This window comes from Microtus oregoni, unplaced genomic scaffold (genome assembly GCF_018167655.1).
Source record: "Microtus oregoni isolate MIOR12 unplaced genomic scaffold, Mior012 000010F_ref0000083, whole genome shotgun sequence".
Taxonomy (NCBI): domain Eukaryota; kingdom Metazoa; phylum Chordata; class Mammalia; order Rodentia; family Cricetidae; genus Microtus; species Microtus oregoni.
In genome coordinates this window covers 32,674,255-32,701,219 of record NW_024543069.1, presented here as the reverse complement: position 1 = coordinate 32,701,219, position 26,965 = coordinate 32,674,255, and the positions used below count along the sequence as shown (strand labels likewise).

The window sequence follows — 26,965 nt, the reverse complement described above, 5'->3', positions numbered from 1 at the left end:
ACATTTTCTCACCTGATTCTTTTTAAGGTTAGCTTCTTCTAAGAGTTGCATGCTATCTCTGGCTCTTGAAATAGCCTCGTATTTCTCATTTTCTGATTCATTACACTTTGCTTGTAGCTCTTTGATCTGCTTTTCCAAATGTGTTTTCCCTGTTTTTAGTACGTTGGCTTCTTGAATAGCTATACACAATCTAGAAATTAATAACCACAATATGAGAGTTAAATATTTTAAAGGGAAGAAATGGCATATGAGGTTTACTAAACACTACCATAGTGTGGTATTATGCGTGTTATTTTCACATGTATTTCTCATTTAAACCTTGATATAGTTCTATAAAAGTAGATTTTTACAAACTCCATTTTAAAGAAAACCATATCTAGAGAGTTTCAGCTTTTGATTAAGAATAAAAAGAGCGGCAGGTCTGAGACTGTGGTAAGATATTTTGATTCCAATTGTGTGATGACTCTTATGGTTTTTTGGTGTCTTTTTTTTGCCTTGACACAGGAGAACTTGTTTGTGCTATTCTGAGGCTCTGTTTTAGGAAGAAGTCACATGGCTCCCATACTTTTTAATCTTGTGAAGATTTCATAGATGTATACAATGTATTTTCATCATATGGATCTCCCAGTGCTCTCGCCAGCTCCATTACTCCCCCCTCAACGTGTTCTCCATCTACCCCCTAATTTCATGCCTATTTTTTCTTCCACTAGGTCCACTTTGTGCTACCCATATGGGAATGTGTGGGAGATCATTTATGGGATGTGGTAAACCCACCAATGGCCACCCCCCAAAACAGTTTTAATCTCCCTCTCTCAGTTGCCATCAAATGCCATGAGCTCCTCAGCTAGGGATGAGGCACTAAGAGTTCCTCTCCATTTCATGCTAGATTTTTAAACTGGCTTGATCATCTGTAGGTCTTGCGTAGGCAACCACAGCAGCAGTTCTTGTCATATCCAGAAGCCAACCTTTTAGGGCACACCTCCTCATCCTCTGGCACTTATATTCTTTCTGTCCCTTTTCTGGGATGTTATCCCAGCCTCGGAGTAGGGGTAGGTAGGGATGTTTATATACTTGTTCTACCTACTGCCAAGCATTCTGAGAATAAATAAATACCTACTCTCAGAACTTTGAGGAGTTATGAGTCTGTGAAGTAAGCACTGTCTTCTGTAGGAAGAATCTTCTCTGACCAAGGCTGAGAGCAGCACAAGTCTCTTGGCATGTTCAGAGTTGTAGATAACTTCTATGCATAACAGATTACAATCATGTATTTGACTTTCAGCCATAAATACAATGTGAATTCATGGGCTGTGAGTATTTAATCTTTCATAGCTTACTAATGACAATTTTCAAGATCCTCAATGGAACATTACAGAACTAAACAGAACAACAAAACCAAAATATTCTAACATAAGTGTTTGTAGTAAAATAGCAATTTAAGGCAGAGCTATAGAATATATTTTAAAAAGAAGCTCAGCTTTTCAAAGATAATTTAAAGTTATTGCTCCCAAAAAACTCGAGGGAAATTATATTTTCTCAAGTACTTTTTTCTTTGTGTAACTATTTAGATAACTTTTTTTAACATAAATTTTTATTCAACTTCATTATCCTTTTATTTTCTGCTTTAAAATGGAAAGAAAATTTGATTCTGAAACTAAAAATGCTATGCTGCCTCGGGGAAAGCTAAAGGCAGTAAACAACTTCCTTGTATATGAAAAAGATACCGTACAGCTTCCTCAATTGTTCAAATGCGCTTATATTCTGTATCTTACGATTGTATTAGCTGAAGTTTATGCTTTGGACAGGGTCTGCTACGTATCCAAGGCTGGCCTTGAACTCATGACTCCCAGTGCCTGTACTGTCTCCTGTACACCTCTTCCTGACCGGGATATGTAATCTGAAGCCTGCCTGTTGCTCTCATCATTGCATTCATAACATGCCTTCATTTGTGATTTTGTCCTGTTTTATGACTACAGAAGTTTATGTACCCACATGACCTCTATTCTGGAAGATATCATCTAGAGTAATCGGAATGTGTTCCCAGGCCATGGCTATTCACACTCAGCTCAGAACAGATTCACTCTTACTCTTTTTGATATGAGAGCTACGATTTAGGTCAGCAATTACAGTGCTCAGTTCCTAAGAAAACGTTGTTTCACTATTAAGATGTTTAAGGTTTTATTTTCCAGATGATATTCAGACAGCTATTATATGATCAGAATAGTCCCCCTACTCATTGTCAATCACTATTTTTTGTTTTCTAACCTTTGGTGCACTGGTGATATGACGCTGGCTGTACCTGGCCTTCGTTCTTCCCTTATGTAGATAATGCTGGGCTTTACTTGAACTCCATGCTCCCAGGAAGACAGAGGAACTTAAGTAGTGCCCCATACTTATTCTAAAAAGTTCCTCTATTCCTTTCTAGAAAAGGGCAGACCCTGTACTCACATATGCTAAGATCCTTTATGATGTCTCCCGTAAGAGCCATTCCTCATTTAACTGCCTGTGTGAAATCTTTATCAAAATTTTAAAAAAGAATTCTCCATTATGATCATCCTTTCTAATGCAAAGTCCGATTTGTCAGTGCTAGGGAATCCTTAGACTACCCAATAAAACCTTGAATGAAAAAAATTAAGATTTTATTTCTATTTTTTAAGTTATGTGTCTATGTCCACATCTCTGTGTGGTTATGTGTATGTATAATCACAACAGCTTAGAAGAGAGCATTGAATCTCCTGGAGCTGGAGTTACAGGTGCTTCTGAGCTGTCCAGTGTGGGTGCTGGGACTAAATTCAGATCTTCTGTAAGGGAAACAAAAGCTCTAACTGCTTAGTCATCCCTCCAGCCTCAAACAGAAAACTCTTATGTTTAGATCACTTTCACACCACCGTTCTCTTTTTCTGAGTACAATGAGTACTCAATGCATGTTGAGTGAGTGGTTTCGCCTGCGAGCGTAGAAGTTGCTTTAAAGAGGGTGTTAACTTTTTCTTCAGGGTACAGAACACGACACAGTTGTTAAGAGCACTGGCTGCTCTTCAAGAGACCTTAGTTTGATTCCCACCACCCATGTAGTAGCTCAAAACTATCTGCAACCCCACTATAAGGGAATCCACACATAGCCGGGCGGTGGTGGCGCACGCCTTTAATCCCAGCACTCGGGAGGCAGAGGCAGGCGGATCTCTGTGAGTTCTAGGCCAGCCTGGTCTACAAGAGCTAGTGCCAGGACAGGCTCCAAAACCACAGAGAAACCCTGTCTCGAAAAACTAAAAAAAAAAAAAAAAAAAAAAAAAAAAAAAAAAAAAAAAAAAAAAGGGAATCCACACTCTCTATGGCCTCTGTGGATACCAAGGAGGAAAGCAGTGCACAGACACATATGTAGGCATAAGGGGGCTCCCAGGTGCCCAAGCCGAGGTCCCCAGTTATTTCCTTGGGCAGTTGAGGATAGGGAACCTGAAATGACCCTATCCTAGAGCAATACTGACGAATACCTTGCATATCATCATAGAACCTTCATCTGGTGATGGATGGAGATAGAGACAGAGACCCACACTGGAGCACTGGATTGAGCTCCCAAGGTCCCAATGAGGAGCAGAAGGAGGGAGAACATGAGCAAAGAAGTCGGGACCACAAGGGATGCACCCACCCACTGAGACAGTGGAGCTGATCTATTGAGAGCTCACCAAGACCAGCTGGACTGTGACTGAAAAAGCATGGGATAAAACTGGACTCTCTGAACATGGCGAACAATGAAGGCTGATGAGACGCAAAGGACAATGGCACGGGGGTTTGATCCTACGTAATGTGATGGCTTTGTGGGAGCCTAGCCAGTTTGGATGTTCACCTTCCTAGATATGGACGGAGGTGGGAGGTCCTAGGTCTTACCACAGGGCAGAAAACCCTGACTGCTCTTTGGACTGGAGAGGGAGGGGGAAAGGAGTGGGGGGAGGGGGAGAAGGGTGGGAGGAGGGGGCGTAGGGTGGGAGGAAGGGGAGGGAAATGGGAGGCTGGGAGGAGGTGGAAACTTGTTTTTTTTTTTTCTCCTTTTCTCAATAAAAACAAAAACAAAAACAAAAAAAAAAACAAAAAAAACACCCATATGTGCAAAGTTTTTCTCCAAATAATGCATGGAAAATTATACCTAGTCTCCCTGGGATTTATTTTAATTCTTTCATAGATCTCTCAGCATTATTTCTGCTCAGAAGGCATAGTAATAATAATTCCAAACATACCTTACACATACTTCCTGAAGCCATCCAAAACATAACTATCAAAGACAAAACTGCTCACCACTTCTCTACCTTAGATATAATCATTATTGATTCCTTTAAAGGTCATATCCATTTTTTTCTGCCTTTGTTAGCTATTCTAAATCTTAGATGACAAAATTCTTAGCATAAACAGTATATTTTAAAGTTAGGATGGGCAGAAGTATTATTGTTAATTTTATTATCATGAATATGCCAACAATAAAATTTTATTAAACAAAAATTACTCATTTTACAAGTAAATAAAATCATTAAAGTTATTGGACTATATATATATATATATATATATATATATATTTCAATACCACATCATTTTTAACTTGGGTCAGTAAAAAACTTTGAAGGAGTGTTATGGTAAAAATATGAACTACCAGGGTCTGGGAAGATAGCTCTGTCAGTAAAAGGACTTTCTATATAACCATGAGGACCTGTGTTTTATTCATAGTATCTATATAAGAGAGAGAGGTGTGGCAGTGTCTCAGGATCTTAGGGCTATGAATGCAAGGACAAAAGGAAGCTGGTGTTTGTCAGTCAGTCAGGCTAGTCACATATGGTAGCTACAGTTCTCAGTGAGACTCTGACTCAAAAAATAAGGTAGAGAACAACAGAGGAAGACAGCTGATTCTGACCTCTGACCTCCACAAATATGTGCTCACGTGCTACAGAAACAAATATGAAATATTAGAACTATGAGCATGTATCATCAGTTTACTAAAATAATTTTTAGCCATGATTTAATAGCTTAAATATTAAGGTAAGGGTATACAACTAACCCAAGAAATAATCAACTGACATCTAAAATAAGACATCATTTTAGTACTGGTATCATGTTACAATCTACTTCTTAGTTTTAAAAAGGAAAAATACGTTCTCCAACTTAAATAAAGTTTACAATCTAATTTTCAAGCTATGTTATTCAATTTGCACAAAGAAAAGGGATTAAGGAAAAGAACTCGGGGGCCATTTTGATACGCATTTGTATAGTTCAATAGTCTACAATAAGAAGATTTGGCATTTAACCTTTTGGCAGTTAACAATGGTAAGAGGAACAGCTAGAAGTTAGTGGCTGATGCCTGAGATACTAGGTATCTCATAATTATTGACACAGTCTCAAAGTATTAAAAAAAGGTCCCTCACAAAAGGCAAATGGTATTGTGTTGTTGTTGTTTTGATTTTTTTTAACTTTTAACTTTTATACTCTTTGGGGCCTGCCACTGAGCTTCCAAATAAACACACAGAGTCTTATTAATACTCATAAAAGTCCGGCTTTAGCTTGGCTTATTTCTAGTCAACTTTTCATAAATTATTGCATCTACCTTTTGCCTCTGGGCTTTTACTTTCCTATATACCTTTTACTTCTTACTCCGTGGGTTTGCTGAGTGGCTGGGTGGCTGGCCCCTGGAGTCCTCCTTTCTTTTTCTTGCTCCTCAATCCTCTCTTTTCAGATTTTTCCTATTTATTCTCTGCTTGCCAGGCCTGCTACGCTTTCTCCTGCTTTGCTATTAACCTTTCAGCTCTTTATTAGTAAGGCAAAGTAACACAGCTTTACAGAGTTAAATAAATGCAACACATCTTTGCATTCTTAAACAGATACTCCACAGCATAAATGAATGGAACACATCTTAAAATAATATGCCACAACAGTATTGTCAAAAATACTATTTTATGATGGGCAGAGGGAGAGATCAGTGATCTCATCCAGAAAATGGATGAGAAGGGCAACTGGAGATTAGCATTTCCAAGAATATAGGAAAGATTGGTACTGGCAGCTTGATTTCTGGGGAACAATAAAGTTAAAAATCAATCTGCAGCCTACAGGGCTTTCCTGTCAGACTTAACGTAAGAAGCAAGACTAATCTACAGCATTCAGCTCTTAGAGATAATCTTTCTGGTAGGGTTTATGGCCTAAGAACATTAATGAATAGTTAAAAATTGACATTTTCATTGCTTTCTGTTTCATTGGTTATTTAGACCTTAACTGTATTATTTGCTAAAACACAGTATTATGGAGGATTTGGTAAATCATCAAATTTTGTCAGATACTATGATTTAGAAACTTTAAACATTTTTCAGAAGGGCTTTCTGTTTCTAAAAAAAAAACTTGAAATACTTTAAAATCTGTAAGCTTACATCAAGAGGACTGAAAATGAAGATGAAGATGATTTTGGTGCTATAGCATTATAACAGAGGTCATAATGGAGACCAGGTGGGAGTCAAAGTATTTCTCCTCACAAACCCAAGCCCCTGGTACCAGGGGAAAAGCTTATCTTCTTTTGCAGGCACCCATGGCTAAATTTACACATTCCTATGTTCTGGATTTAATTTCATGTTTTGCTTAAATTGCAGTACTGTTAGGTAAGGCAGAGACAGACTGAGGATTTCTCCCAGGTTTGGACAAAGCTGCATGTGTGTAAATGTATGTATGTATGTATGTATGTATGTATATATATACACATTTTTCCATTTATTATTCCAAATATTATATTGTTTTTTCTTAATGTGGGTGATTGCCAGAGCCAGGTTTTATAGATGGTGACTCTAGTAACCATACTAACAGAATGTCCTGCTAACCAAGAGTTTATTTCTTTTCAAAAAAGTATTAGTCTAAATTTGGTGCAAGTGTTTGTTCTCTCAAAATTGAAACGAATCAATGCTTGGGTGTCTAGACTCTATAAACATTACATAAATGATTTTTTTTCTTTTTGAGAGAGTCTCTCTACATAGAAGTTATTCTAGGATTCACTATGTACACAAAGCTATCCTCAAACTAACAAAGATCTTCTTGCTTCTATCTCTTGAGTGCTAGGATTAATGGTTTGAGCCACTATTGCCATCTAAATGATTTTTGATAATATGTTCAAAGTATAATAATAGTATAATTTTTAAAACAATGTTCAGATTTTAAGCCCATGGCTATAGTTTTGATTTAGCATTTATAAAATATCTATTCCAATAAATAAAATTGAAACTCTACTATACATCACATACATGAAGCATAGAGACACAGTTAGAAGCATTACCTTGACTCTAACTGTTTTATACTTGACTGTAACTGTTGAACTCGTCTATCTGATGCTTCCTCTTTTCCCTGGGCAGACATAATATCTTCTTCCTAGAAAGCAGAGAACCCGAAGCTTACTTGAAGCATCTGACAATGTAGTACACAGGCACCACTTTCCAGCATGATGAACGCAGTGGACTACAAAGTTATGTTACTAGAATTCTAATATGTAAGTTTAAAGATGTATGTATACATATGTGTATATATATATGTGTATATATATATACACACTTTGTCAAGTAAACACATATAGTACAAAGAGAAAGAGTTTGGGGGCAAATTTTATCACTACTATATTACAGTATCAAAAGAATTACTGCAAGCAGATTTCTTCCAATGTTTCAGTGTTTCCATTGTACCTCCGGCCAAACAAGGCAAAGGTTCCAAATGTGGTCACTCTGCTGTTACAATATGCTCTTAACTATTTCCCATGATCTATCAAAGTAACACAGGGCGTTTCTGACAGAGTGATGCTTTGAACTATCAACAGGTTTTATTTAAGACATCTTTCTAGAAAAGCTTCTTGCCCATCCTTGCTTGCCTTGCTTTATAATAAATACTTTTAATGATACCATTTTAATTTATTCATTATTTTTAACAGTATCTTTGAAAAAGTTTTTTCCCAGTCAGGGTCTTCCTATGTAGCACTGCTAGTCTAGAACTCACTGTGTAAAGACTTCACTGTGCAGGACTTCAGTTTGGGGCAGTTTTCCTGCTTCTGTTTCTCAAGTGCAATCAAGATTTCAGGTGCAATCTACCAAGCGTGGCTTAACAGATTCTTTTAAAATTAATGTTTTGAGCAGTAGTAAGACATACTATTTTGGACTTACTACTTGTGGTTTATTTCCTATATCTGAGTTGTTACTTAGTACTATTTCCTTTGGTCTCATAAACATCTCAGGGAGATTAATGTTTCGAGCAGTAGTAAGACATACTATTTTGGACTTACTACTTGTGGTTTATTTCCTATATCTGAGTTGTTACTTAGTACTATTTCCTTTGGTCTCATAAACATCTCAGGGAGAAATAAAAGCAGCAGGTATGGAGGTTCATGCTTGTAATCCCAGCTTTTGGAGTTTCCAGATGGGAGTATCAGGAGGTCAGACTCAGTGAGACACGTGATTGAGCAGTGTGAGCACAGCTTGAGCTCCAGTAGTTCCTACCCCATGAAACCGAACCAACAGAGCAATACATAAACTTCCTTCAGAATGTTGTGAAATCCAAGTCTTCAGGAGTGAATTGTTCTTTATTTGGAATGTCTTGCTTTCATTTTTGAGACGCAGCTTCACTGGCTATAGAGCCCACTGAGCGCTGTTCTCTCCTTCAGCATTTTCCATACATTGGGAATGTTTTCTGCCTTCACAGCTTCTCGTGGAAAACTCAGTCATGATTCTTACCACCCTTCCTCTGTCTAGGTCACCTGTCTGTCCTGCTTTCAATGTCTTTTCTTTAAGACTGTCTATCAGTGTCTATCATGATTCCATAAAGATGTTTTTTGTTTTTTATTTTATTTTATTTTATTTTTTTTGGTTTTTCGAGACAGGGTTTCTCTGTGGCTTTGGAGCCTGTCCTGGAACTAGCTTTGTAGACCAGGCTGGTCTCGAACTCACAGAGATCCGCCTGCCTCTGCCTCCCGAGTTCTGGGATTAAAGGCCCACCATCGCCCGGCTTTATTTTATTTTTTTAAAGACAGGGTTTCTCTGTGTAATAGCCCTGGCTGTCCTGGAACTATCTCTTGTAGACCAGGCTGGCCTCGAACTCACGGAAATCCGCCTGTTCCTGCTTCCAGGGTGCTGGGATTAAAGGCGTGTGCCACCACACCTGACTGAGATGTTGTTGTTTATCCTCTTTAGGGGTCATTAATATTTTTGTTAATGTTTTCTTCTAACTTCATGTTGTTTTTTGCCTTTCTCTTTTCTGGAACTCCAATTGCAATTATGTTGGACTACTTCACACTAGTATACAAAACTCTTAAATATTTGAACCTGGTTCTTAGACTAATAAATTTCTAATGCTCTCTGTTAAACTTCCTTGCTTATTCTAACTTTTAAAATCTATTTTTGGGCCTATCCAGTGAACTTTTTTCCAGTTACTATAAAAGTTCTAGACTTTTTATTTTAAAGCTGTTTTCTTGCTCACAATCAAAATTTTCTACCTTTTCCTTCATTTAGACTTTATTTTACTCTAAAAAAAATTTGGAAAAAAGAAAACGATTTCTTAAGCAGTCTTCTTTTTTGAGACAGGATCTTATATAGTAGTTCAGGCTGGTCCTTCAACTCACTATGTGGCCAAGGATGATCTTGAACTCCTGCCTCTGTTTCCCAAGTGCTGGGTCATAGGTGTGTACCACTACGCTTTTATTCATGTATTCATCTGTCTGTCTGTCTGTCCGCCCGTCCGTCCGTCCGTCCGTCCGTCCGTCTGTCCGTCCATCCATCCATCCATCCATCCATCAGTAGTGCTGCAGGGAGACTGACTAGACACTGCTCACTATATTATTACTTTTCTTGGTGCTGTGACAAAACAAGTGTAAGAAAGTTTGTCTCAGCCTCTGTTTGGGGATCCGAGTCCTTCACAGCAGGGACGACACAGAGGGAAGAGCACGGAGTAGTTGGTCATCTTTCACCATTAGTCAGGAGTACAAGAATTAAATTCTCGTGCTCAGCTCACTTTTTCCTCTTTATTCAGTACAGGAATTCAGTCATGGGATGATGTTGTCTGCTCCCCTCTATTAACCTAATATAGAAATTCCCTCAGATATCCAAAATGTTTTTTCCATAAGATTCTAAATCCCATCATGTTGAGAAGATTCATCATTACACCCACACAAGGCAAGTAACAGACCAATGACTACTGAGCTGTAGTCCAACCCATCTTAAACATAAATGTAACAATCAATTCCGAGTGCTCTGTCTTCTATATTAAACAACCAGGTCCACTGAAAGAAAACTTTTATTGATGGCCTATCCTTACTCCCCCTAATCCTTGCCCTTCAAGCATAGATTATACTTTCCTGTTTAGTAATTTTTGGTTGAAAACTGGCTATGGTCAACAATATATTGAGGACTGATATTATGGACTACAGCGAGGTGTTATTCAAGTGGGAAACAACTTTGCTTATATGTGATCTCTGAAATTTGTTCTACAGTGCACAGCAGTTGGTATCTGTGACTAGTTATTGCTGATTTCCACCTTTGTTTTTATATGGGCAGGTTCTATGGAGTGTCCCCAACCTAATGTGAGGGGCAATCCAGATGGGGCAGAGGGTAGGGTTTACTTTCTCTGTGATTTCCTTGATACTAGAAATTTATTTTCTGTAATTTCCAACTTTGGGATTTGTCCTCTATAAGATACTTCAAATAAGATATTCTCTGAAGCTCATTGTATTTCTAGGATGTACTTGATCACTGTCTTTCTACCTCGCTGAGTGAGGCTTCAGTCTGCTCTCGACTGTATGTGAAACCCGGCTATCAGGCCAAACATTAATAAGAATCCGAACTGAGAGGAATGGTTTCTTTTCCTTTCATGGTCTTCTTGTGGTCAGTGTGTCTTTTTAAAATGGCCAATGGCTCTTGCAGGCCTAAAGTTTGGTTTTGAGTGCTTAATCCACTATAAAGCTATTTTTTGAAAAGTCAAATGGAAGAAACATCAGGCTGGAAATCCAAAATTCAGGAATTCTTACTTTTTTTGTTTCTATTTTATGTTTTCCATGCCTGAAAAAAAATTCTTTGTGAGAGAGCTCTTATGCTTCTCATTCTACTCTATCACTACAGGAAATCTACAATCAACTTCTAAGAAATCAGGCTTAGACGTCATACAGTATCATACAGTAATAACTATCAGAATTTTAAGAATAATATCCTTCTAAATCAAAACCTGACATTTCCTCAATACTGTTCTTAAAGTTCTCTATGATTTATCAGCTTGTTAAGACGATAAAAACTTTAATAAACAATATACACTATGGTATTAGATGTTTATCTTCCATCTGCATAGGATAAGTTAAGCAAAACTTGTCATAAATTGCATTTTAATGATCTGTTCACACTATGATGTTTTAACATACTATGCTTCAGTCAATGGAAATAAGTGGTTGCCAAGGTTATACCTTCTTCAGCATCTGTTCTTGAAGACCTTCAGTCACTTTAGTTAACTCTTCCACTTTCGTGACTGCAACTCTCAGATCTAACTTGGCTTGCCTGAAGAAGAAAGAAAATTCATGTTATGTTAGAAAGTTCAAAATTTCGTAAAATCATTACCAATGTTTATGTAACTAAAACTGGATCCCAAAGTTAAATTTGGAATCATTTTCTTATTGCTAATAAAATACATGTAAAAATAAATAGGAAAAATATAGCTAATTATAGAGGGGTATAATGAAGAATACTTTATTTGGACAAATAACATTTAATGTACAAACAATCTTAATTAAGAAAAAATTGATCATCTTTAAATGAGAATTTCAGTATAGTAAGAATTTAACTATATTTACTCTTTCTTCAATTATCTAATTAGAAAAATACTACCGATTGGCTTCTATGAGAATGAACTTAAAGCTTGAAAGCAATGATTACAAAACTGGGTAAAATCTGAATACTCATAGCAATTTGGTCTCTTACCTTCAGAAAGATTATAATGTTGCTTTTTCTGTTTGTTTCATGGGTCACTGGACAAGTGAAAATAAGGTACATTAAAGTGCCCCGTAAACTCTAATTAAATGTAAGACTGCAAACATCTGTTGGGAGGATCTCAGCATGCCGAGCACTATGAGTTACTACTAGTGATGAAACCACCCGACCAACTGTCGTGAGAACAAAAGTTCTCCTATTAATAGATCTTTTCCTTATTTTGATCTGATTTTAAGTAATCAGGCAACTTCTAAATTGTCAAGTTCATATTCCTCTCTGTTTTCATGGCTCAACCTTTAGCGGCATTATCACTTCTAAGGACTGATTCCCCAAACTTCTCCTGTGTTTTGCTGAGACAGGATTTAAAGGCCTGAAGCTGGTCTGAACAATGATCCCCGGCTTCCGTTCCCTATCCTCAAGTGTTGAGATTACAGGCAGGGGCCACCAGGCCCAGCTTCAGGCTTAAAATTCCACCTTAAAATTTATTTCTAGATTTCTCAGTCAAAATGGAAAATTTTATTTTCATTATTTTTGATTAAAATTCTATACTGCTGTATATGAAAAAAACGGTCACTATCAGTCAGCCCCAAAGTCTCATCTCCTGGAAATTCCTCCCATGTACTCTGTTGAGGTACAGAGAACATACAAGACGTGTGCTTCCTGAGGGCACTCTTTATTTTTCCATTTTTATTGCGTAAGTCTCTCCCTCTTTTCCTAATTTTTCAGCATTTACCAAATTAAAAGTTTTCCCTTGTCAAGTCCTCATTGGTTTTGTCTACATAATAACCCAGCTGCAATCCTTATAATAACAATTTCTTGCATATTAAAAGATCACATTGCATTAAAATTAATACTACATGGATTCTTCCTTGTGGAACTATGAGCTCACAGAAGATGGAATGCAACTCAAATAAATGCGTGCAAAGCAGAAGATGAAAACATCACCTATAAGCACCGCTGTGTCTTCATGTTTTACTCATTCACTGTTCAGGTATGGACAATCCTAGAGTAATGATTTGTGGAAGCCTTAATAAAACACACACACACACACACACACACACACACACACACAATTTACTACTATAGAAGTATTGGGCCTCTCCTATTAGGCTGGACTGGCTGGTCAGTGAGCCTCGGGATCCCTGTCTTTATCTTCCCAGCACTGGAATATAGCACCCTGCCTATCTGTCTGTTTTATAAGGATTTTCTCATGCTTGCATAGGAAGACTTTACTAACTGAGCAATCTCCTTTGCTCCCTAAAATATTCTTTCTCCCAGAAGCAGAGTAACTGCTATAGAAAAATACAAAGTTTAGTTAGGTAAGGTGGTTCATGTACGCTGGTGGTCCCAGCATACAGGAGGCTGAGACCGGAAGATAACAAATTGGATGCCAACCTGGATTATCTAATGAGCTCTAGGTCAATTTGGGGCTACCGAGCAAGACACTGGTAAAACAATAAAACCCCCAAATAGCTGACCTAGTAATTCAAGTTTTGAGGTCAACAGGCGGACCAACACAAAATATATGCATTTGGGAAACATTATTTTTGATATTAATGAACTTGGGTAGAGTAGACGTTAAGAAAGGAGGAATTGAGTAAAAGCAATAGAAATTTAAGAAATATCTATTTTCAGTGGGTCAGATGAGGATATCAGGAAGACAAAGGCAGCTGAGAAGTGGCCCCAAAGGTCAGAGAAGAAAATCAGAAACAAATACAAAATAGAAGAGGAAATTCTACAGTAAGTAAAATAAACAGATTCTTCAAAGTAATTTTAGAGGATGGAAGAGGAAAACTATAACCTGAGAATTGTCAGCAAGTTCTGACATAGGAGAATTCAAAAGAACCCTGCAAAAGGGAACTAACCCTTAGGAATACAAGGCATAGTTATAGAAATGCCATGAGAAGATACTTCCCTAGCTAGATAGATTGGATGCTAAAGGAGAATGGATGACCTTCTAAGATAGTGTTAGACCCACTGGAGATGAGGAAACTAAGCTTCATGCAATTAGCAACTTTTCAAAACCCTCCATCAGTAAACAGCTGCTTGTCTGAATGTCCCTGTGCTCTCACAACCTACATGCTGAAATCCTGTGACAGTCCAGCCCTGAGACAATCTCAGGTGATGGTATCAGGAGGTGGGATGCTCTGGGAGGTGATGAGGTGGTAGTGGAGCCACTTCCACCATGTGAAGACGCACCAAGAAGGTGCAATTTGTAAACTAGAGCCCTCATGGACATCGAACCTGCTGGTGTCTTGATCTTGGCCTTGCCATCTTCTTGAACTATAAAGAAATAACTGTAACATGTTTCCAACCTATTTCACTCTATGGTCTTGCTAACCAGCTGAACTGGACTAAGGTGATGTAGGAACAGAATGTAAACGCAGGGCAGAGCACACAGTCTATGCTTTGCACACAGCATATCAGACCAAAGCACAACCAAAATAGCTGCAAAACTGCAGAATATTTGCCAAAGACAGTTTTAAATATCAGTAAATCATTCTTAAATAATCAGTCATCTTAGTAGATTTAGAACTTATGGATAACACTGTATATTTTTATTTTCCCTTTGTCCAACTCCTGAAACAAGAAATCTTAATATTAGTTACTACCAAGGTCTATTCATGACCCATGCATGTATTCTACAAGTAAAATGGAATAGTCTTTGTTTTTCAAAGTGTAAGAAAAATAAAATTTAAAGAAAACGTATAATATAGCCATGCCTTAGACAACATTAAGGTTAAACATCGTGAAGAGACAGAAAAATGGCAGGCAAGCTCTATCCTCATCCTAGAACCTGTTTTCGTTTTCTATGCTCAGGAAGCTAGCTGCCAACACATAAGGAGCTGTCTGGCAATTCTATGACTAAGCACATCTGCTCAAGGCCATTTCTCGCATAGGAGAGATTCCAAGAGACACGATGAATCAAAACTAGTGGTACATGAATTCCAGATTCCCACAGCATTTTATAATAGAAGACACAATATTATTCAAATTGAAACATGAAACATCTGAGAAAAATCTGTTATCTCAGTTAAAATAAAACCATTACCTGGCAAAAGTACATTTTAAAAATAAGTGGTATATAAAAGTTACTGGCACACATACTTTTGGGAAAAAAGTATGCATTTGTAAAAATGTCTTGAAATGAACACAATGAATATACATAAACTTCAATTTACATAATTTATATATTACATTCAATGTGATAGCATGAGATCAAGAACTGCATTTTGTATCATCAGTTCTTATGATCTTCAATAAAACTATTCACTTATAAATGATTTCATGATCAGTTTTAAAATGTCTTGGATTTTACTTAAATATTGATAGCACTAAGCATTTACCTTTGTCACTTACTGAAGTTTTGATATTATTGGTAATAAAATAGATATAAGCAATACAGCTTAAAGGCTGGATCTGTAATAGAAAACAAAATGTTTTCTGATACGAATGGTACAATATTTTTGTTTACTACATCAAAATGATTGATCAGGTGTGCTCATTTGGAAATCACACCACTACATAGTCATCCATTCCTGAGTAGCTGAATATAGCATAGAATACAAAGATTTTTTTGAATAATGAAACACTAAGAAAGCAGTTGTGCCTCTGAAAGATTCTAGAGCAAGGAACATGAATAGAAAACCCATAAAAATAGATTAGTTTATTTTATCATTTCAACAAAGGACAATTTAGTTATTTAACTTGATAAGTTAATCACTTAGAATATTTTCTTATCATCTTTCATGGACCCTACAAGTTGGTGAGATGAAAATAGACAAATTACATACAATAAAGTGTTAATACTATAACAGACCAACATTCCTACAAACTCTACTACATGTTGAGCTTTGAATGGGAAGAAATAAAAAGATTCAGGAAAAGTTATCTAAAATTATGGGACACTTGAGTTGAACTTTTAAAATTGGGAGGACATTTGTTAAAGGAAGGAATTTTAGACAATCTGCTTGTTTGGAAAAGTGAAACTAGTTCAGAAAGCTGAAGTGAGGAGTGGCCTGCGGTCAGGCCACAGAAGACTGTCATTCTGGGCAGTCACTGACATGAAGCAGCAGCATCAAAAATTATTTGAAAGACTATTTTAAGAAAAGGACAGAAAAGGGGAGGGAAATAGAGAGTCAGAGGGCTTTCTGCAGTGGCTCACATGGAGAGGCAGCGAGGGCAGTGCCGACACAGTGGAAAGAAAGCGAGACTCTTTAAACGTAGAGCTGGGAAACATAACAGAGTATGATGCCTCCTGCTCTTCTCAATCAGCAACTGGATGGCACTATCTACAAACAGAAAAAAAGGGTTGGGAGATACAGCAATAAGCTCCGTCTACAGTCCATTGTGTTTTAAGGCCCTCTGACCACTTGGATGGAGACAGCCTACAGTACAATGAGTTAAGAAAAACTTAATGGTATCCCACTCATAGAAACTACTGAAGAGTCAGGGACGAGATGGTCAAACAATTGAGGAGGATCATGTCACATAACCCATAAATTTATAAGAACCTTTTCTGGTTAGGAAACCATGTTATATATTTAAATCTACAATAATTTTTGGGAGTGATACAAAGGAGTAAACTCAAGGCTTTGCATGTGTCAAATAAGAACCCTAACACTGAATTATATACCTAGCTCCCAATTCTCAGTCAATACTGATTAGAAAATTACATATTCCTCATGTAAAAATAATATCAATGTTTTAATGAGCGGCTAAAATTAATTAAAAATAATTATTATTTGGAGACCAGATGTAGGGCACTGAACAAGCTAGGCACATATCTTAACACCAAGTTAAATCCACAGTTAATTAAAATTATTTTAAATAAAGTTACTTAAAATTGCTTTAATTCTTATCTCCTTTTGTTTTGTTGTGCTTTCCTTAAAATATTCTTTCAAAGATACCCATAGGCCAGCCTGGGTCCTTAAAGTCCAGCCTGGTGCCACTTGGTCCAGGTGGGTGAAAGACCCATGTGCCCCAGGCTGCTGCCAAAGGTCTGAGCTGATGTCTGTAGCTCCTGTTACCAATAAGGGCTGTGTATATGTCTGGAGTCTGGTCAGCCATCTGAGACCACATTAGAGTCTCAGGGCCATGCGGCCACCAGGGCCATACTGATCTGGGCAGCCTGTGCTACCAATGGGGCCATGGAGACATCTGGGCCCAAGCTGCTGCCAAGGGCCATTTCTGGGTCTGTGGTACTGCTGCAGCTGGGGTCTGTGTTGATGTTCACAGCCTATGTTACCACAGGATGACATAGGAATTATGCATGTTGAAATCTGTTTGCCAAGCTGAGCTCTGGCCTGGGCCCGTCACTGGCCTGCTCCCCTTTGGATGCTGCAGCAGGAGAGCTGACACTCCCCACCATGGAGAGACGGCTGCACCCCTCGCCAGGGCATAGGAGAGCTGGCTCCACCTCTTGCCTGAGGGGAGGAAGTCCCTGTGGCCAGGACTGACCAGCTTCTCTGCCACCCAGACCCACCTCCTGGGCCGTGGGTTGGTTCACTCTAACATCTACCCCATCTATACATGAAGGGATTGACTGTGCGGAATGACAGCTGCAGGATCCCCATGGCTCTCAGGGCAATAGCAGAGTAGCTGAGAGGGGTTTTGTTGAGGTTCCAGTGATGATGGTGTGGCAGAGCCAGAGGTCTTGAACCAGTTCAATGACTCACTGCAAGGAACGTTTGTGGATGGACGTAAGGATATACTGTAGTGACACACCACAGCTGCCAAGGTCACTAGGATGAATGACTAAGTGTTGGAGAGGTGGGAAAAACGGAGGAGCGAGGGAGATTTTTTTGTTTTGAATTAATTTTTGGGGGGTTTTCATTTGGAGGGAGATGCTGCAGGAGTGAAGGGAAGATATAGAGGGACTGGAAGGTGAGCAGGATTGGAGTGAATGATGTGAAATTTCCCAAAGAATCAATAAAGAATTATATTATAAAAATATTCTTTCAAAAATAAAATTTGATCATATCATTTCATGTCAGTGTCTGACATATGCTAGACTCAGGCCATCTTTTGAGCAAATTCTTTTATGCCGATAAAATCCATCATTCCTAAAAGATACACTCAAATGACAATATATACATTTTAAGATAAGATCTCACTATTAGAACTTACTATGTAGTCCAGGCTGGTGTCAGACTCAGAGATCTGTTTGTCTGCCTCCCCAGTGCTGCAATTAAAGGTGTGTGCCACCATGTTTGGCTCCCTTTCTTTCAAAGACATATCCAACATGCAGAATTTGAGCTTACTATGCTCAGTATATTTGCTACTAAGCAAATATAATGAAATAAAAAAGCACCTACAGAGAAATAACATAAAATTTCAATTAAACGAGTAAGTGCTAAGTAGATCTGTAAGGAAAAAGGTAAAATTCTAGTGCAATGAAGAACACCCTTCTGCAGAAAGCAAGTGTAGCCAGAGAGAGTACACATTTTTCTGAGAAAGAATAATAATCAAAAGGCAAAGAGAAGGAAGCAAGATGTTTTTGAGAAACAGCAAAGTGACCCTGGGTACTTTACACTGAAGGGCTAAGGACGGCCAGTGAATGAAGGCTGTGAGAAAACAGCCTGAATTGTTTCATTTGCTATGGCAGAGTATCACCAAAACTCTCAAAAAGGAAAACAAAAGAAGCTTTAATTATATATTCACATGATTTTAGTTTTTGGAATCATATTATCAGACAACAAATGAAACTATGTTTCAGTGTAAGTACAAATGTGTTTAAAGAATTTCTAATTTACTTTTTCTTGGCATGGCATTATAGAGCATTTCAAAACTGAATTTTGGTAATGTCAATATGCCCATCATTCAGAATCTGTCAAACTTGAAAGCAACATCCTTTCCCTCAAAGAAGCATCTGCTTATCCTTCTGTTCCTTCAAATCTGTGGCAGCAAAAGCAGGCATAGCGTTATGTATACAGCTCTGAACTGCTTAATGTTGAGCTATAGAATACCATTGGTAAATATTATGGCAAAATTGTTTGCGGGCAGTGCAACACTCAAGACCTTTTAGGCTTCAGATAACCACAACTAGCATTATCATTCTCAACTCATTTAATCTTCAGTCATAGTCTTTACACCAAATGTCCAAAACCCAAATGAATCTCCCACACAGATGTCAAAAATCAACAAACCCACTCATCATCCTTTCTTTTCCAATCAACTCTCATTCTTAATTCTTTACGGCTGTGAATACTGTCAGAAAGCCAGGATAAGCAGCTCACTAAGATTAGCAATGAAAAGATACGAGTTCCAACTTGGCTCTTCCTTGAGTCTGTTGGAAAACCTTGAGACAGTTCAAGCCTTTGGTTCGGTTTAGTTTTTTTTTTTTTAAATAACATTAAGAAGTTAAAAAAAAAAAGGCTATTAAGATGATGTCTGCCAGTTCAACTAGTAATAGTTTATCTTAACCTCTAGTCCCCACTTCTCCCACTTTCCCTTTCAACAAGGGATCTTCCATATCCACTTTATTTCTCAGTACATGACTGCAGGTCATCATCAATCAGTTTCCTGACTCTTCTTTCTTCCAGGATCTATCTCTGCACTCTACGTCATCCTCTATATGCTACAGATACCTTTTCCTTGCAATCTTTTCTGGGCCTTGAATTCAGAGTTAAGCGCACTGTTAGATGACTCATTGTTTTCAACTGTCATCACAAAGCTTTCAGTTGTGTTTGGTGGTCCCTCTTGTTTGGGAAGTTCATGCCATAGATGCTATTAGTGCATGTTTTTATACTAAAGATCCCTACCTGTGTAACGTAAACATTATTTTCTAGATCTATGTTTTGGATTTTATTATCTATTTATATGAAATACACCAATGTTTGCTGTTGATGCCTAGTTTACCATACACCTAATTACTATATTTTACCTACAGTTCCCTTGGTGATGAACAAGTAGGCTGCCTGCTGTTTGGGGATATTCAATCACACTGTGAAGCCCAAGATTGTATTTGTATTAATTAAATAAAATTAACCTTGGATCAGGAGGCTGAGTTAGCAACTAGCTGACAGAAATTAATCATAGGGATAAGAGGGCATCTGGAAGAGTTAGACAGACACACAGGTACTTGTTGGGAGTGATTTGGAGTGGTGCAGAAGGAAGCTCTCTTTGGGAGATACCAGAGAGGAGAGGTTAGCTTGTTGCTAGTTCACCTCTCTGAGTGTGCTGGTTTTCGCCCTAGCCTTTGAATCTCCAGTTGTCTTTATAACAAGAGCAACAGAGATTTAGTTAAAGCTACCTTCAGTGGCAGCGACAGGGCCTGTGACTGCAAGAACACAATTCCCACCGAGCTGCAGTCTTCATGGACAGGCCACACCAGAGGAATAGGCCAGTAAATGTAGAGACACAATGGCTGAAATAGTGGTAGAAATATTTAGATTATCTTATTTGAAAAAACTCTGGAGTCTTGTTTCTCAATTTAGATATTAAACCCACAAACCTATATAAAAATAAATGAGGAAGGAAAAACTCTCATATAACTTCCTTATATATAGGAACTATTCCCAACATGATAGTTCCCTATCGACTTATAATATTAATGCTGTTATAGTACACTCCCATGAATATATTCTGTTTTGTTTTATTTGATCAATCTCACCCTTAAAAATAACAATAAGATTTTTTTCCCATGTTAATTGACATTTTACTATTTTATCAAGGGGACATTAGATTCCTATACCTCTTTCAATCTTTCTGTCTCATAACAACACACTCTTTTAGACAAATTATTCTAACTTACATTACTTTGAAATATAAAGAAATGGGGAAAATGTTCTTACGAAAGAATTGAAGTTTCTAATTCTGGTGTAGTAGTTCTCAATTTTGTTTTGTTTTTAGATTTTGTTTCTTTGCTGAGATTTCTTAATCCATCATTGCAAATTTCTTTTTCTTCAAATTTACTTCTCTGAGTAAGATGTCATGTGTGTGCTCATGTGTGTACACAGATATATTTGCCCCACGCACATGCATGTGTAGAGGCCAGAGGAGACCATCAAGTCTTTTCCTTCATTGCTCCCTGCTTTATTCTTGGTTTCTCAGAAAGCAAGTTCCCCATTTTTTCAGCGAGGGTAAAGGCTTCAAAGTCTGTCAATTTTCTTCTTTTTCCACTCCAGTGCTGATGTTGTAGTCATGCACAGCTATGCTTAGCTTTTTATATCTCTGCTAGGATCTGAATTTAGGTTCACATACTTGCAAATCTTACCCACTGAATCACCTCCCTAGTCACTATTATTAAAGTTTTTTGAAGGTGTTCCTAATCTCTTACCTATTTATTTTCTTGTACTTGTTTAAATATCTTTGTCAAAAAGAAGGCAAAACAAACCAAACAAAAAAGAACAGCCAATTTATATCAATGAAGGATATAAGTATAGCAAAAATATGTGCACTCAACAGTACTATACCTAATATTATAAATCAAAACTACTAGTCATAAAGAGTCAAATGGACTTAAAACAACAATAATGGGTGACTTCAATAATATTTCATTCTCATCAATAACTAAGTCATCCAGATAAATATAACAAAGAGACTTGAGAGTTAAACTAGAGATCAAATGGACTTAATAGACATCACAAGTTATTCCACCCCGAAGCAGCAAAGTACACATTTTTGAATCACTAAAGGAATTTTTGAAGTCCCTAAAGGCATCAGTAAGGAAATAAAACAATTCTTAGCATCTAATGAGAATGAAAGCACAACATACGAGAACCAGGGGGAAACAGTAAAAAGCAGTGATAATGGGGAGCTTTGTAGTAATAAATGTCTACATCAAAAAATTAGAGATCCCAAATAAATAATCTAATAATAAAACTCAAGGTCTTAGAAAAGTTTTCTTCCAAATCTGCACAAGGAAACAAATGATAAAGACCAGAGTTTAAATTCATGAAATGAAAAACTAAGAAAACAACACAAAGATTATGAAACAGAGTTCTTTGAAAAGGACAAGTGAATTGACAAACGGCAGTCCTCAGCCAAACTAGTCAAAGGCCTGTCAAAACCAGAGATAGAAGGGGGACATTACATTACAGCAGTTTTCAATAAGTTCCAGATAATTACCAGTGAATATTCTGAGTTTATATTACAATAAATTAGAAAAAGCTAGATGATATAAAAAATTCCTCCTCGTAAGTACAGTGTTCCATGGATGACAAATGTGCTCACTGCTCTTATGTTGTTTTTCAGTCAACTGTGATATAATTTAAGAGTCATTTGAGAAGAGGGAAAACAAAGGAATTGCCTCCACCAGAATGGCCTTACACAAATCTTGGGGGGGGGGTGTTCTCTTTTTTAATACTGATGTGGGAGGACCCAGTCCACCATGGGTAGTGCCATTTCTGGGCAGTTGGCCCTGGCTGTGCAAGAAAGGTAGTTGAGCAAGCCAGAGACAGAGTCAGTAAGCACCATTCCTCCATGATCTCTGCAATACTTCCTGCCCTGTCTTCCCTCAGTGATGGGCAGTGCAACGGAAGGGTAAGCATATAAAAGAAACCCCTTCTTTCGGAAATTGCTTTTAGTTTGAAGTTCTATCATAAAAACAGAAAGAAAAGAAGGACAGGAAGTCAATGGCTATCTGTACTAGGCATATCTTCTCTTCCCAATCTCTGTTCCCCACTCCCTACTGGTACTCCCTGTGACTATCTGCTAAGAAACAACAGGTTTTGGAGCTCCTGCTGCTCAGGCAGAGTCCAATGAAAGATAAAGACAGGCAAAACACTTTTCTAGGAGTTAGTTTTCTATTGTAGCACTGGCTTACGATCCCTTCACATACATGGTAGAGTCACTACTGGACTGACTGCTTTCAGTCTCTTCCCATGGCTGATGCTCATATACACAGAATGTTTCTGGTAAAGATTTAATAAAAGGGAGGGAGAAAAAAGATAGGAAAATCTACGGAAATATAAGGAAGTTTCCCTGAATTCATTAATAATAAAAACATTAATAATAAATATCATGCCTGAAAATACCTAAGATGTTTTCGAAGTTTCTCGATCTCCATGTTTTGTTCAGTTACCGTTTTCAGGAAGTGTTGGTTAGTCTGCCGTAAGAACAAATCAGAAACGTTCAGTATTAGAACATTTAGAACTGTATTTTCAAAGGTGACATAAAGCATCTAAGTAAAAAAAAGACCCCAAAAAAGATAAGATTCTTAATAATTACTATGTTTTCTTGAGGTTAAAATGTAACCTTGGTTCTTCCTTTCTTACCTCTACTTCCATGGATCCTTCTAAACTACCTGGCCCTGAATTCCTGTCTAAGGGCTTTCTCTGGCTGATCTTTTATTCATCTTCAAATGCAGGAAACTGAAAAATGCTATAGGTTATGGGATGAATGTTGACTCTTGTAGAACAGTCTAACAATATTGATGGTACTGAGGTATAAATAATGCAAAACCCTGTGTTCACAGGTGGGACAAAAACCTATCTCTATCACTAGGATTATATTCCAGAAACACGGCTAATTTATCTGATTTATTCTTAAAAACCTGAAAGTTACATATAGTTATTGAAGGAAGGCACATGTCACAGCACTTGGAGGTCAAAAGCCAACTTGTGGGAATCAGCTCTCTCTTTCTACCACGTGGGTCTCAGGAATTAGATTCAAGTCTTTAGTTTTGGCAGCACTACTTTTTTCTGCTGACTTATGTTTCTGGCCCAATGTATTTTATTTTAAAGTCAATTAAAAAAGCTTGATAGAGTCTTGCCATATAGCTCAGACTGGTCTCAAACTTTCCAGTCTTTTGACTGCTTTCAGAGTTAGGATTATAAGAATATTTCATCTGTATAAAATAATGGGTTTCACTATGACATCTGCATGTATAAAAAAGTGCTTCAATCAGATTTACACCTTTTGTTAAAATTTGTCTGTTCTTCCCTTTACTCTTCAACATCTCTAGAATCCCTTTCAAAATTAAAAAACAACATTTTCTCTCTCTCTACCCCTTCCATATTCTGTCATGTATTATCTCTTAAAAAATTAATGGTCTCAAATGTGAGCCAATCAGGAGTTTTTATTTACTGTTGCTTATACGTATAGTCTTTTAAGGATGGGCACTTGTGATTGGATAACCATTTAGGGTGCTCATTTCTGGGCAAGACAAATCCTTCTCTAAGTTGCTTCCAATCACCTGTAGCTATTCGTCTAAAGGATACCTGTTAAGTGTATAATTTCACTCTGAAGTTTATGTTAACTTTTCCACCTGGATGATCTATCTACTGATATTGAGTGGGGTACTGACATTTTCAACTATTATTACATCCTTTTATATCTACTGATAATATTTAGGAAAGTGGGCACACCGACATTTGTTGCACACATATAAATGGCAGTTACATTTTCTTTATGGATTGTTCCCTTTGTCAATATATAGAAACATTTACAAGCTCTTTAGATTAGTTTTGAATTGAGTCTGCACTGCACATATGAGTTTTTCCTGTTGTTAATGCTAGAGGATGTGTTTTTTTTTTCCTGAGTTGAACATGCAGGATTCATTCCTAATTCTTTTTTTTCAGTATCTTTCTTCTTTTTAAATTTTTTTTTATTGAGAAAAGGAAAAAAAACTTTCCGCCTCCTCCCAGCCTCCCATTTCCCTTCCCCTCCTCCCACCCTTTTCCCCCTCCCTCCACTCCTCTCCCCCTCCCTCTCCAGTCTGAAGAGCAGTCAGGGTTCCCTGCCCTGTGGAAAGTCCAAGGTCCTCACCCCTCCGTCCATGTCTAGGAAGGTGAACATCCAAACTGGCTAGGCTCCCACAAAGCCAGAACATTACGTAGGATCAAAACCCCGTGCCATTGTCCTTGGCTTCTCATCAGCCCTCATTGTTCGCCACGTTCAGAGAGTCCGGTTTTATCCCATGCTTTTTCTGTCACAGTCCAGTTGGCCTAGGTGAGCTCCCAACAGATCAGCCCCACTGTCTCAGTGGGTGGGTGCACCCTTCGTGGTCCTGACTTCCTTGCTCATGTTCTCCCTCCTTCTGCTCCTCATTGGGACCTTGGGAGCTCAGTCCAGTGCTCCAGTGTGGGTCTCTGTCTCTATCTCCATCCATCACCAGATAAAGGTTCTATGGTAATATGCAAGATATTCATCAGTATTGCTATAGGATAGGGTCATTTCAGGTTCCCTATCCTCAGCTGCCCAAGGAACTAACTGGGGACATTGCCTTGGGCTCCTGGGAGCCACTCTAGGTTCAAGTCTCTTGCCAACCCTAAGGTGGCTCCCTTAACTAAGAATTGTGCTTCCGTGCTCCCCTAACCAACCTTCCTTTATCCCAATCACCCTGTTTCCCGAAGTTCCCCCCATCCTCCCCTTCTCACTTTTCTCTCCCCATCTCCCCTTACCCCCATCCCACCCCACCCCCAAGATCCCAATTTTCTCCCCGGCAATTTTGTCTACTTCCCATAGCCAAGAGGATAACTATATGTTTTTCCTTGGGTTCACCTTATTTAGTTTCTTTAGGTTCACCAATCATAGACTCCGTGACCTTTATTTATGGCTAGAAACCAATTATGAGTGAGTACATCCCATGTTCATCTTTTTGGGTCTGGGTTACCTCACTCAGGATAGTGTTTTCTATTTCCATCCATTTGCACACAAAATTTGAGAAGTCATTGTTTTTTACTGCAGCGTAGTACTCTAATATGTATATATTCCACACTTACTTCATCCATTCTTCCATTGAAGGGCATCTAGGTTGTTTCCAGGTTCTGGCTATTACAAATAATACTGCTATGAAAATAGTTGAGCAAATGCTTTCGTCATATGATAGGGCATCTCTTGGGTATATTCCCAAGAGTGGTATTGCTGGGTCCAGGGGTAGGTTGATCCCGAATTTCCTGAGGAACTGAAACACTGATTTCCAAAGTGGTTGCACAAGATTGCATTCCCACCAGCAATGGATGAGGGTACCCCTTCTGCCACATCCTCTCCAGCAAAGGCTATCATTGGTGTTTTTTATTTTAGCCATTCTGACAGGTGTAAGATGATATCTCAAAGTTGTTTTGATTTGCATTTCCCTGATCGCTAAGGAGGTTGAGCATGACCTTAAGTGTCTTTTGGCCATTTGAACTTCTTCTGTTGAGAATTCTCTGTTCAGTTCAGTGCCCCATTTTTTAATTGGGTTAATTAGCATTTTAAAGTCTAGTTTCTTGAGTTCTCTATATATTTTGGAGATCAGACCTTTGTCTGTTGCGGGGTTGGTGAAGATCTTCTCCAGTCAGTGGGTTGCCTTTTTGTCTTAGTGACAGTGTCCTTTGCTTTACAGAAGCTTCTCAGTTTTAGTAGGTCCCATTTATTCAATGTTGCCCTTAATGTGTGTGCTGCTGGGGTTATACATAGGAAGTGATCTCCTGTGCCCATCTGTTGTAGGGTACTTCCCACTTTCTCTTCTATCAGGTTCAGTGTGTTCAGACAAATATTGAGGTCTTTAATCCATTTGGACTTGAGTTTTGTGCATGGTGATAGATATGGGTCTATTTTCATTCTTCTACAGGTTGACATCCAGCTGTGCCAGCACCATTTGTTGAAGATGCTTTCTTTCTTCCATTGTATACTTTTAGCTCCTTTATCGAAAATGAGGTGATCATAGGTTTCTGGGTTAAAATTCAGGTCTTCTATAAGATTCCATTGGTCGACTTCTCTGTTTTTATGCCAGTACAACACTGTTTTCATTACTGTAGCTCTGTAATAGAGTTTGAAGTCAGGGATGGTAATGCCTCCAGAAGATCCTTTATTGTGTAGGATTGTTTTGGCTATCCTGGTTTTTTTGTTTTTCCATATAAAGTTGATTATTGTCCTCTCAAGATCTGTGAAGAATTTTGATGGGACCTTGATGGGGATTGCATTGAATCTATAAATTGCCTTTGGTAGAATTGCCATTTTTACTATGTTGATCCTCCCAATCCAAGAGCAAGGGAGGTCCTTCCATTTTCTGGTATCCTCTTCAATTTCTTTCTTCAATGCCTTAAAGTTCTTGTCAAATAGATCTTTCACTTCCTTGGTTAGAGTTA

The 26,965-nt window shown here is 38.0% G+C and overlaps 1 protein-coding gene across 1 annotated transcript in view; it reads right to left on the bottom strand.

Moving 5' to 3' along the window:
* The window catches only part of Sclt1 (sodium channel and clathrin linker 1), a 115,910-nt gene that overhangs the window by 50,396 nt on the left and 38,549 nt on the right, over positions 1–26,965 (bottom strand). The window contains exons 9-12 of the mRNA XM_041659195.1: positions 22,931–23,001; positions 11,432–11,522; positions 7,283–7,374; positions 13–190 (exon numbers count right to left, since the gene is read on the bottom strand). Of these exons, the coding sequence (XP_041515129.1) occupies positions 13–190; positions 7,283–7,374; positions 11,432–11,522; positions 22,931–23,001 (432 nt within the window). The remainder of the gene's footprint in view (positions 1–12; positions 191–7,282; positions 7,375–11,431; positions 11,523–22,930; positions 23,002–26,965) is intronic.